This window comes from Corella eumyota, chromosome 5, assembly GCF_963082875.1.
Source record: "Corella eumyota chromosome 5, kaCorEumy4.1, whole genome shotgun sequence".
Lineage (NCBI taxonomy): Eukaryota > Metazoa > Chordata > Ascidiacea > Phlebobranchia > Corellidae > Corella > Corella eumyota.
The window spans coordinates 1,694,242-1,705,546 of record NC_137494.1 but is presented as its reverse complement, the minus strand read 5'-3'; the positions used below and the strand labels follow the sequence as shown (position 1 = coordinate 1,705,546).

At 29.6% G+C, this 11,305-nt stretch overlaps 2 protein-coding genes across 2 annotated transcripts; one reads left to right on the top strand and one right to left on the bottom strand.

Moving 5' to 3' along the window:
- The first annotated feature begins 1,099 nt into the window (after positions 1-1,099).
- LOC145752886 (delta-1-pyrroline-5-carboxylate dehydrogenase, mitochondrial-like) lies at positions 1,100-6,862 on the top strand. Its single transcript, XM_082569250.1, has 11 exons — positions 1,100-1,346; positions 1,519-1,702; positions 2,294-2,497; positions 2,846-2,998; positions 3,312-3,386; positions 3,729-3,916; positions 4,247-4,372; positions 4,731-4,875; positions 5,214-5,411; positions 5,867-5,988; positions 6,060-6,862. The coding sequence occupies exons 1-11, from the start codon at positions 1,300-1,302 to the stop codon at positions 6,289-6,291; spliced, it is 1,674 nt and encodes a 557-aa protein (XP_082425376.1). The 5' UTR covers positions 1,100-1,299; the 3' UTR covers positions 6,292-6,862.
- Positions 6,739-11,078, bottom strand: LOC145752887 (flavin-containing monooxygenase 5-like). The gene is made up of 12 exons (XM_082569252.1): positions 10,938-11,078; positions 10,644-10,818; positions 10,484-10,567; positions 9,499-9,614; positions 9,271-9,413; positions 8,753-8,838; positions 8,429-8,555; positions 8,070-8,258; positions 7,847-7,997; positions 7,571-7,674; positions 7,293-7,391; positions 6,739-7,052 (listed from the first exon to the last, which is right to left on the bottom strand). Exons 1-12 carry the CDS (start codon positions 11,050-11,052, stop codon positions 6,840-6,842), a joined length of 1,602 nt encoding a protein of 533 aa, XP_082425378.1. The 5' UTR covers positions 11,053-11,078; the 3' UTR covers positions 6,739-6,839.
- Between the last annotated feature and the right edge of the window lie 227 nt (positions 11,079-11,305).

Here is an 11,305-nt window from a genome sequence, read left to right as displayed (position 1 = left end):
TATGCTAACTCAGCACTTCGACGCCTTCGAAAACCATGGATGGAAAAGTTTATGTGGATCATATTAGTAGTGCTGATGGTTAACCCGTTTGTGATGCTGATTTTCCAGCAAATGATAGATTTGTTTGGGATGTGTAACGGTGTTTGTGTCGTTCTTAGAGTTCCATTTCGAAAACAAATACCGTTAATTATCTTGGCTACCAGTTATAGTTTTATACAGGTGATTTAATGTTTGTATTGTAAAAAAGTAACTCATTTTTTGTTTATTTTTTACTATAAACAGATTTAGGTTGTACATTTTAAATTAACTTGCTAACATGATATTTTTACAAATTGTTTATCCATAAAAACTATAACAGTATTATATGAATAGCTATATACTATAAAAAATTACAAAATGGTGTAATTGAAACATAAATTTTTACACAATTTTACAGGTTGCTTTGATTTACTGTTATCTGTATCCTCTATATCAATATCAAAAAGAACAAAAGCAAAACAAACTAAAGTACAAGCCAGTCAGCATTTTAAATAAAAACCCGTCATCCAGAGAAATCTCAAGCCAAGCAAGCAGCACCTCTGGCGTTACGGGAAGCAACAAATTGTTAAACTCTGAAAAAGTTCAATTTAAACTTTTAAAACGAATGAGAACTTGGTTAATATTGAGCTGTATTTGCGTGGCTTCGGACTTGATAATAGCAATGCTTATTGCTGTCTTTCTTCTTATTGAGACACCTTCTAGCGTAACTTGGCCTCTGTTTTTATTTAGTGATGTTAGTATGTTTATTGATATTATTTGTGTAGTTTGCTGTTTTTCTAAGCACAGAGAAATGTTTTTTCCTTTTAAAAAGTTATTTTTAAAATTAAGTTAATTCACTGGTTTGAAACATATTTAAACTATTTATGTAATGTTAAATGAACTTATTTAATGTATTTTATTAATATAATAATTGTAATTTATTAGCAATTGCCTGTAAAAACGCCTAAAGAACTAATAGCAGAGTAATAATATTATAGCATAAATCGCCTACACAAAAATATTTAGTGTACATATTTCGGTAACAACTGCAATTGCTATTATCATAGCGTGTGAAAGTCACCAAAGATCGAAGTAAACAAAATAAATTCTGCGAAATTAATAAACATATGTTAATTTTAAGTATATAATTTCATTTCCAAGCGGAAGGAAATGTCAGCTCAGTTTTAAATTTTAAATTTTTTCAGTTTTTCTGTCTGTATCTAGAGCGTGGTTATTTAAGCTTGAGTAAATTTAACGTAGCTGAAAATAACTCGTTCAAAAATGTTTTCAAGACTTAAACAAATTATCCCAAAAATAATTAGTTATGGGTAAGTAATGAACTTATTAATTTTGTACGTTTTTTTTTTGTCTAACTTAAAAAAATATGAAAATAATTAGGATAAAATTAGCAATTTCCAATGCAGCAATGTTAACTTCAAATTGCAGTTAGTAACGTTACAATTTATGCAAAATACTAATTTAAAAATCATTTATTTTCAGGAAAAATCAGTCTTTTAGATGTGTATCAGTTATAAATGAACCAATTCATTCATTTATCCCCAAATCGAGCGAACGTTTAGACGTACAAGAAGCTTTAAAAGTTGTCCAATCGAATGTTCAGGATGTTCCAATTGTGATTGGTCAAGATGAAATTTTCACCGATGACGAACATTTTCAAGTTTCGGTAATTTTTTAATGTTAAAATCTTTTTAAGCCTATATTAATGCCTATAAATTTGTAAAGAAAAATTAAGTTAACAACCTTTAAAACTTTTGTAGACTTTTTTTATAATTTTTTGTTTTAAAATATTATTTATCTCATATTTCTATTTTTTTTCATCATTTAATATTTTACTGCATTTATTTATATTCTAATTTTTTCAATCTAATTTTTTCAATTATGTACATAATTGTAGTATATGTTTGTTAAGCTTATTAATTAACTGGGCGTGGTGTAGTGGTAAGAACACTTGCACACCACCATGAGGTCGTGGGTTTAATTCTCACTGCTCTCATGCTGTAGCGCTCTTGAGTAAGGCGCTATAAACGGTATAAACTTCTGCTGAGCCAGCACTTAATCAGCAGCATAATTACTGGCAATTATAATCTATATATCCCAAACTGCCACCGGCAACTTGCGACTGGGTCGAAGTAACTGATGTTACTCTATGTTTAGGTCGCACATTTGACCTTTCCACATTGAGGATAAATATATATACAAAAAAAATTGTTTTATTGTAATGTATATATACTTACTTTTTATTTCTTCTTAACAGCCATACCGCCATCAACAAAAGATAGCAAGATACACTTATGCATCATCTGATTTAATTAACAAAGCAATCCTTAATTCCTTGTCTGTGAGAAGAGAATGGGAAGCAAAACCAATAAGCGATCGAGCTCAAATATTCTTGAAAGCTGCCGATGTTTTAAGCAATGAAAAAAGAGCTGAGATTTTAGCAGCAACTATGGCAGGACAAGTAACATCATTTTGTTTTTTTTACTTTGTTTATTTAAACGTTTAGCTAAATTTTAATGAATTTTGTTTAACATATTGATTTTTAATTTTAATATTTTTGCAATCTTTAGCAAAATTTTGGTGAATTTTGTTTTGATTTTTGTATTTATTACAAAATAACAGTGTTTTCTAGTATATTATACTGATTGTAGTTTTCAAATTTTAAAATTTTAACAACATTTTCAGTGTTTTTTGCAGTCTTTTATTAAATTTAATATTTTTTTTGACATTTACTATAAATTTGCAATAGTAAATTTATCTATATTTTATATATACTGATTGTACATCAATATTTTTAAATTTTTAACAGGCAAAAAATGTGCTACAAGCTGATATAGATGCTGGTCCAGAATTGATTGATTTTTATAGATTTAATGCAGAGTATGCAATGAACCTTCAGAATTCTCAACCTATAAGTCCAGATCCTGATGTGACCAATACTGTAGAGTACAGAGGCTTGGAGGTGAATATATTTAGGTTTTTGTTGTAAAATATAAGTTATTAGGATACTATCAATGTGTAGGTATATTATAACATAGAGTAGCATAACTTAAAGTTGTAATTATATTGACTATATATAGTAGTACTAGCATATGCTATGTACTCAACTCATTAACTTTAAGTGTTTGTAAGTACCAATTATCCATTGAGTTATACAAGTTGTTGATTTAACTATTATGGTATTTACTCTATTATATATTTTCCTTAGTGTTAAAATAATAACACACAGAATTTAACATGAATTTAAATAACATATGTTTTTAATACTTGTACAGGGTTTTATTGCTGCAATTTCTCCATTTAACTTTACTGCAATTGGGGGAAACTTGGCAGGAACACCAGCTATGATGGTAAAAATATTTTTCTTTTTTTGCAAAATTGTTAAATCATGAAACTGCAGACAGTTGCAAGCTTGAATGGCTAAAAGCTAACCAAGCGTTTAGTTAAACCACAATGCTGACACTCTTGTATTTTTACAATAACTTATTACACAAGAAATTGTATCCATGCTTTGAAAACATAAACTATGTGTTTGCGTTAAACAAGGATTTAAATAAAATGATGTTTTTATCATTTTTTTGTTATGCAATTTAGTTATTAGTACAAGTTACTCTGTTTTAATTTTGAACATGTTATTTATTTTATCATAACTAACCCGAATTAATGTAAAATTTAATTTAATATTTATTCAGGGCAACGTTGTTTTATGGAAACCAAGTGACACAGCTATGCTGGCGAGTTGGGTCGTTTACGAGACGTTAAGGGAGTGTGGGTTACCTCCTGGGGTCATCCAGTTTCTCCCCGCTGAGGGTCCAACTTTTGGGGACACGGTGACATCATCAGAACATCTGGCTGGGATTAACTTCACTGGAAGCGTACCGTGAGTTTAAATATGTTTTTCTATAATGTTCAACTTGGTTTTGTCCTTGCTATTTAACCCCATTTAGGTATTAAATTTCACCAGATTAAATTACAATTGTTCCTGTAAAAGGATGTTCTTTTATTTTTGTTGTTAGCTCAATATGAGTTGAACCTAAGTCAAAATATCACTTGATACTTTTATGCTTTGTCAGACTTTAATTTTTTGTTGACAAATGTCGTTTTTGATATAACTATTTAAAATAAATGAGTTTTGTATTTTTGGAAATTAATTTGCTAATTATTTTGCTATTTCAATTTCTGTTACGTTTAATTTTATCTTATACAACAGAACTTTTACTCATTTGTGGCAGCAAGTTGGAAAGAATTTACCAAGATATAAAACTTTTCCTCGATTGTGTGGTGAATGTGGGGGGAAAAATTATCATTTTGTTCATTCCTCAGCTGATGTAGATAGGTAAGATTATATCTCCACTTTAACTAAATTTGTTTTCTTCTACTAGTAGTCAAAAATTAAACACTATTATAAGTTAACTGTTTAAAAAACTTGTGGTTTATTTAAATATATTCATTTATCTCTATATAATGGAGCTTTGGGGACTATATACATATCATGTATTTTCAATTTATAGCTCTGCAAAATAAATAAAACTACCATTTTTGATGTGTGGGTAAACTATTACAGGCATATATTAGTTAAGAGTTCTGGCCATATTATAACAACTAAAAATCTGACTGGAGAGCAGGCTATCGACTAGTTATACTAAATACTTTATAAATCGAAAAACTTATATTAACCCAATTTAAATTAACAGTGTTGTAAATGGAACGATTCGATCAGCATTTGAGTTTGGAGGTCAGAAATGTTCAGCTTGTTCGAGAGCTTATATTCCAAAGTCTTTGTGGCCTCAAATTAAGGAGGGTTTACTCGAGAAACATAAACAAATAAAACTCGGAGATGTAAGTTAACGTTTGATTTGTTATAATATTGAAACACAAAACTGTTTAACATCACGTTTGTATACTAAATTGATATTACTAATTGCTTTATTAATTTGGTTTAAAGTATAAATTAAGTTTAATTGTATTTAATTAAATGATAAATTTCATTATTATATCTGAAAAGTTGTTGTATATATATTAAGATTCTATTTAAGTTTATTTATTGTTCGAATATTAATGTATGTTAATTCAAATGTTTTTTGCTTTTAATATTTTGTAAACAACTTTTTATAAACTAACTAAAAATTGAGTATATTATTATTAAACTAAACTTATTTAAACTTTAATATTTTTAGGCTGACGACTTCTCTATCTTCCTTTCAGCTGTTATTGACAAAGCTTCGTTTAACAGAAACAAAACATATTTAGATCATGCTAAATCATCACCAAAAATTGATGTTTTGGCAGGTGGTAACTGTGATGATAGTGTCGGATATTTTGTGGAACCGACAATCGTTCAATGTGAAGATCCTCGAGACAAAATCATGCAAGAGGTTTTTAATCTAGGGTTTGGTTAAAAATATTAGTTGTCTTCAGTTATAGATTAGGAAGTGTAGGAAGTTATGTATATTACTCATTAGTTAAAGTTCAAAAACAACAGATTTAGTCAGATATTACAAGAAGTAACGTTTTAGTTAAGTAAAAGAGCAGTAGCTTAATGTTATAGTGAAAGTTTAGCAAACTTATTGTAGTTATGTTAGCAATATATGTCAAGTATTGTTGGTTGGATAGCAAAGTGTGCAAGATTGGATAAAAAAAGGTTTAAAATCTGTAAATAGAATTAGTAAAACCAGCAATACAATAATGTTAGGTCTTTTCACATACATTCTTGTGTATGTAAAACAGTAAATCATTTGTAAGATGTTGTGTTTTAAAATATAATGGCTAACAACATCTAAGTTTGTCAAAATCAACCATGTTTTTGGTACAACTTTGTAATATTTATCAGGAAATTTTTGGACCGGTATTATCGTGTTACATTTATGATGATGGTGATTACAAAAAAATGTTGGAATTGATTGATCAAACTTCAGAATATGGGTTAACCGGATCTGTATTTTCTCAAGATGAGTAAGTAAAAAAATTCAAAAAATATGTTGTGTTCTTTTTTTAACATTTAAACTTATTTGTTTAATAAACAGATCAGTAGTTGATGAAGCTCGCCAGATTTTAAGAAACTCTGCCGGCAACTTTTACATCAACGATAAATCCACTGGGAGCGTTGTGGGTCAACAGTGGTTTGGTGGGTCACGTAAATCGGGGACCAACGACAAACCAGGGGGTCCACATTATTTGTTAAGATGGGTCTCGCCCCAAGCTATTAAGAGAACGACAAGTGCCTTAAAGGAATGGAGATACCCTTCCATGGATTAGAAAGTTGTGATATTTACAAATTTAAAAATTAAAAAAATGTGAGGTCAAAGTTTAACTGTTACTATACACTTGCTTTTTTTTTAAAAGATGAAAAATATTTTTCAGGAATTTTTTTCGCCATTTTTTTAAGAAAAAGAAATTTAACTTTCTATACTCGTGCTTTTTTTACTTGTATATACATTTGTATGAGATGATTGTCAATGTGAAAATGCAATGTTCTTGGAAAATTGTGCCATTTTAAATTGGGTCTAATTTTTTTTAAGTCATTTCTACTAAATCATTTGCTTTCTTCATTTTTCAAGTTTAAAATATCTTTCAAGTTCCATATTGTGTTTTTGCAAAATATTTTACCTATCATGATTGTATGTATGTACATTATACACAGTTCTTAGGAAAAACAATATCGTATATACAACATAAATCAAATATATTAAAGGTGTAATAATATGTTAGGACTTGTTTGATATATCTTGGGAAATCTAGTAAAACCCACTATATATATTTATTTGGTGATCAAGTAATGTACAAGAATATAAAATACAAACTTTTTAAAACAAGTATTTATATAACGCCATTCCAATTGCAACTATAAACAAATAAAACCAAAAACCGAATCCTTTTTTGGGTTCTTCAGGCGTGGCTCGACTCTTGAGCGGGTATAAGACTCTTTCCATTTGGGTAAAGATCAGCTTTCTGGCTTCTTTACATTTATGGGGACCAACGAGACGATATTGGTAAGGTGAGCATGGTTCGAAACAGACCTAAACAGAAATTAATTAATAAAACAAAGGCAATGTTGTTTTTTTATATAATAAGACAGTAAGTAGCCTATGTGTATTTTCTTTTAAAAAAGGGTCGACTTTACATAAACCTACAGCCTAATTATTGATTAATTTATCTATAACTCTCTTGATTAATTTATCTATAACTCTCTACATTCGTGTTATAGTAATTAGATTTTTACCATTTAAAACCTAACAAATTATAGTTTTGAATAAAACCTGGTAAGCGAGTTTAGGATCAGTCAACCAAAGTTTTAAGATATTTGGTTTGGCTCCAAATTCTCGCGCAATTTCGTCCATAAATGCAACAAAAGGAGTCTGTAAGATTAACAAATTTGACACTAAAAAACAGGTCAAAAATTAACTACGATCTTGCAAAGGCTTAAAATCGCCTCGGAGTGTGTTATTTTATATACATTTCTTCGTATTTATGATTTTAAATTTAAGAACAGTAGTTTTAAATATGTAATGATAGGTGTTTCTTGGCACACATGTACCTCTAAGGTATGTCGTGGTGAGTGGTAAAACTTTTTAGCCATTGCTTCTCTTTTGGAATCGACATCTTTCTTCATTTGTTTAACATTTGGTAGCTTGTTAATACCTTGAAAAATATTTCAATTTAATATAAAAGTAGTTAACGAATTGTGTTATTTAAATGTGTAGCCTATAACTTTGAGGTAAAGTTAAGGAATGCTGTTTTTTAAAACCTTTAAGTTAAAAAAGAAAAGAAAAAGTTAAACAATTTGTTTAAATCAAATGTTTATTTAAGAAACCTTTAATCACTCTTGCTGCCCATCGACTCTGTATCTCAGAAGTTGGATTTACCGCCCCAAGTGGTTGTAAATTCCCGATAATAGCCAAGGTATTTTGCTTTAAAGTAAGGGGCCACATATATTTGTACAAATCGCATTCCATTCCATCAACCTTGAAGCATTAAACGTTAAAGTTTTTACTTTTCATAAGCTAAAAGTTACATTGGCTTAGTAAAAGTCTTACCTTTAACACCGAATCCTCTAAAAATGGGAACTTGATGATGTAGCCAGTTGCAAAAATTACAGTATCAATGTTTTCTTTGGTTCCATCGATAAAATGAGCACTGTCAGAGTCGAACCTCTTTACATTTGCCTTTATTTTGACACTGCCGTTTAAGATGCGGTTCGGAAGGTCGTCGTTAAACATAGCACGCTAAAAACAAAGCATTGTTTGTAAGTTTTAAATTCAGACTGTAAAAAATGTATAACCTTCTCTAAACCGCTAATAATCCATCTAGCAAGGCAGTAAATAGCCTAGATATATGCAAATTACTTGTATGAGCAATTTAAACATGTTTATGTAAACCAAACTTGAATTTAAACCTGTTGAAAGATTCTATGTTTTGGTTTAAGTCCGTAGTCGGCATGATTAAATCTCTCGTTCACTTTTGCCTCCATGACGTCATTAACAAATGAGAATGGGAGAATGTTCATCATAAAACTGTTAAACCTAAAAAAAAATGTTAAATGAAGAGCAGGCTTATAAATTTTTTAGCAGGCTTTGGGCTAGTTCGTTTAATGAAAATATTAATTAAGGAGACTTAAGCTAATTTGCAAGAGAAATTTAGGCTGCTAGTTAATACGGAATACTATTACCAACAAACGTATTGAGTTTTATATTTTGGAGGTTTGCCAAAATCTACAAACCTGGTCAGGTTATACACATCCAAGGGCATTCCATTTGTTGAAACTCTGTTCATCACCCAGTTTCCGCTACGGGTACTTAAGTATACCTAATAAGAATAAGATAAGTTATTTAAAAACAAGAATTTAGGTTGAAGGTCTTGCCACATAGACTGGATTTTTCAATTTTTTTAAATATTTTAAAAGCTTAAATATTCATGTTAGCTGGTTGCCTAAAGATTTTCAGCATTTTTTAGAAATGTAATCTGCTTGTGTAGCTTGATTGTTATCTTTAAAATCTCAAGAGCCGGCCAATATCTTAAAGTTAATCTCTAATGTTGGGCTTGCATGTTTGTTTATTTATTGATAAATATCACGCCTAAATCTAAGCCAAAGTTCAGGTTTATTAAGGGCATTGTGGTGTTTTTGATACAACTATACTTGCACACGATTTAAATCCTTACAAATACATTGACATTATTGGTTTTTATATCTTGCAAATATCTATAAATTTTAGCATAATACATAGACATGGTCGTTACCTGTTTGGCGTGCCAGCTTAACTCTACAGCAATATCTCCACCTGAATTTCCAATTCCAATAACCAGAACATTCTTTCCTTCATAACCTTGGTGATGCTTGTAGGAATGGCTGTGTGAAATTGTGCCTTTGAATTGATTGAAACCTAATTATGAAACAAAGCATGGTTGCTATGTTTAAATTTTTTAAGAAGTTTAAAAGTTTTCTAAAAAATTCTTCTGCAAATTTACCTGGAAAAGAATCAAGCGGGTAATGCGGAATTTCATTATGTCCGATGCAAACTAAAACACCGCCAAATAGTTCCGATTTCTCCTCGTTGCTTTTCATACATTTTGTAGTTACAATCCTAGAATTAAATAGGTTGAATTTGTAGCTTATTTTGGATAAATCCACATAAGCTAATTTTTAATTTTATAAACAAACAGTTTTTGATATTGATTTGAAATGGAATTGTTATTTATTTGTTGTCAAGCTTTCGCGTATTTCCCCCCCCTCCCCCCCTATTTAAATAATAAGTTTTAATGCTTTTAACTATAACTTGTTTTTTAAATTTGCTCTTTTCACATGGGAACTCTAACCTCGTTTTTGTGGTATTGAATTATTTTTTCAACGATTCATTTTTGCTTTTTATTAAGTGCAAATGTTCGTTTTAAAAAACAGTTAGGCAATTTCGTTCCGCTGAACGGACGCCACTCAATGAACATGGATTTAGACATTACTTAAATTTAGAGTTTATTTCCGTAAGAATTAGCCAGAATTTTATATTCTTGTATCAACTAACCACTAAAGAACAGTTTTATAAATTAAAATTAAATTCGCTACAAATTTATTGTTTGCTAATTGGAATTAGGCTAATTTTTTGTCGTTACAAATATACCAAGCTTTGGCCCGTTTTTTGTTATTTTTAAATATTTGGCAGATTAACAAAGTCTAGCAAAAAGACAAGCCAATACTTTAGTTCGTTTGTATTGGTATCTTTACACAATCTGCAACACGTAAATGCCCCTGGGGATATTGCAAATGTGTTGGGCAACAAATTTCTTTAGTTAATGATAAGTCAAAAAACTTTAAAATATTTAGCTTATAAATAATTTCTAAGAAATTCATCTCCAATTATTTGATCGGCTTAAGTTACTGTTTATCGCGCTTCGAATATTAAAGTTAATTTGATGTTTATGTTCTTACATAGATTTTTAATGTAACTTATTTTCTTACCAATTTCCAGTTATGTCAAAATCTTTAGCCAATCTGCAGGATACAACCTCCATGTTAAAACGAATATGTCGCCTCAAATCAAACCTTAACAGAAAAAAATTGTCTTAAACAATCTGTTTAATATTGTTTGTTTTTTTTACTTTGGCAAAATTTTACTTACGCATCAGCATACATGTTGAAATACTGCTGCAGTTTGGTGTTATGCAAATAATTCGGCCAATCTTTTGGCATGGGGTAGTCAGAAAAACACATCATCTCTTTACTGGTGTTAATAAACGTAGATTTATAGACAGTTGTTGCATGCTTCAAGTTGGTTTCTTCATATCTCCAAAGCCCTAAAAAGAAATCCTTTATAAAAACATTTAATAGGCTAAAAAAAATAGTTTGATGGTCCATCTCTATATGCAATAGTTTTAAAAAAAAGTTTAGGAATATATTTTGCAATTAAATTTACCTCCAAGGTCGTAAGTCCTCTCAAAGCAAACCGGTTCCATTCCTTCCTCCTTACAACTTTTAATACATGCTAATCCACTTTGCCCTGCACCTATGATTGCAACTCTTTTCACCATTTTACTTGCAACCAGTCAAAACTATCTTAAAATGTTATTCTATAAAATACAAAATAAAAAGCTATGTTTACCAAGAGATATGTAAAAGCAATCAAGAATAAAATGTTATTTCAAAAAAGAAGCAAACATAAACTTATATTAGTTCTTATTTACTTTAAACTAATAAGTATACTTATATCTAAACATTTATATTGTTTAAAATAATTATTTTTATAACTAATCCCATTTGCGATATCTAAGTAAGTTAATTTCT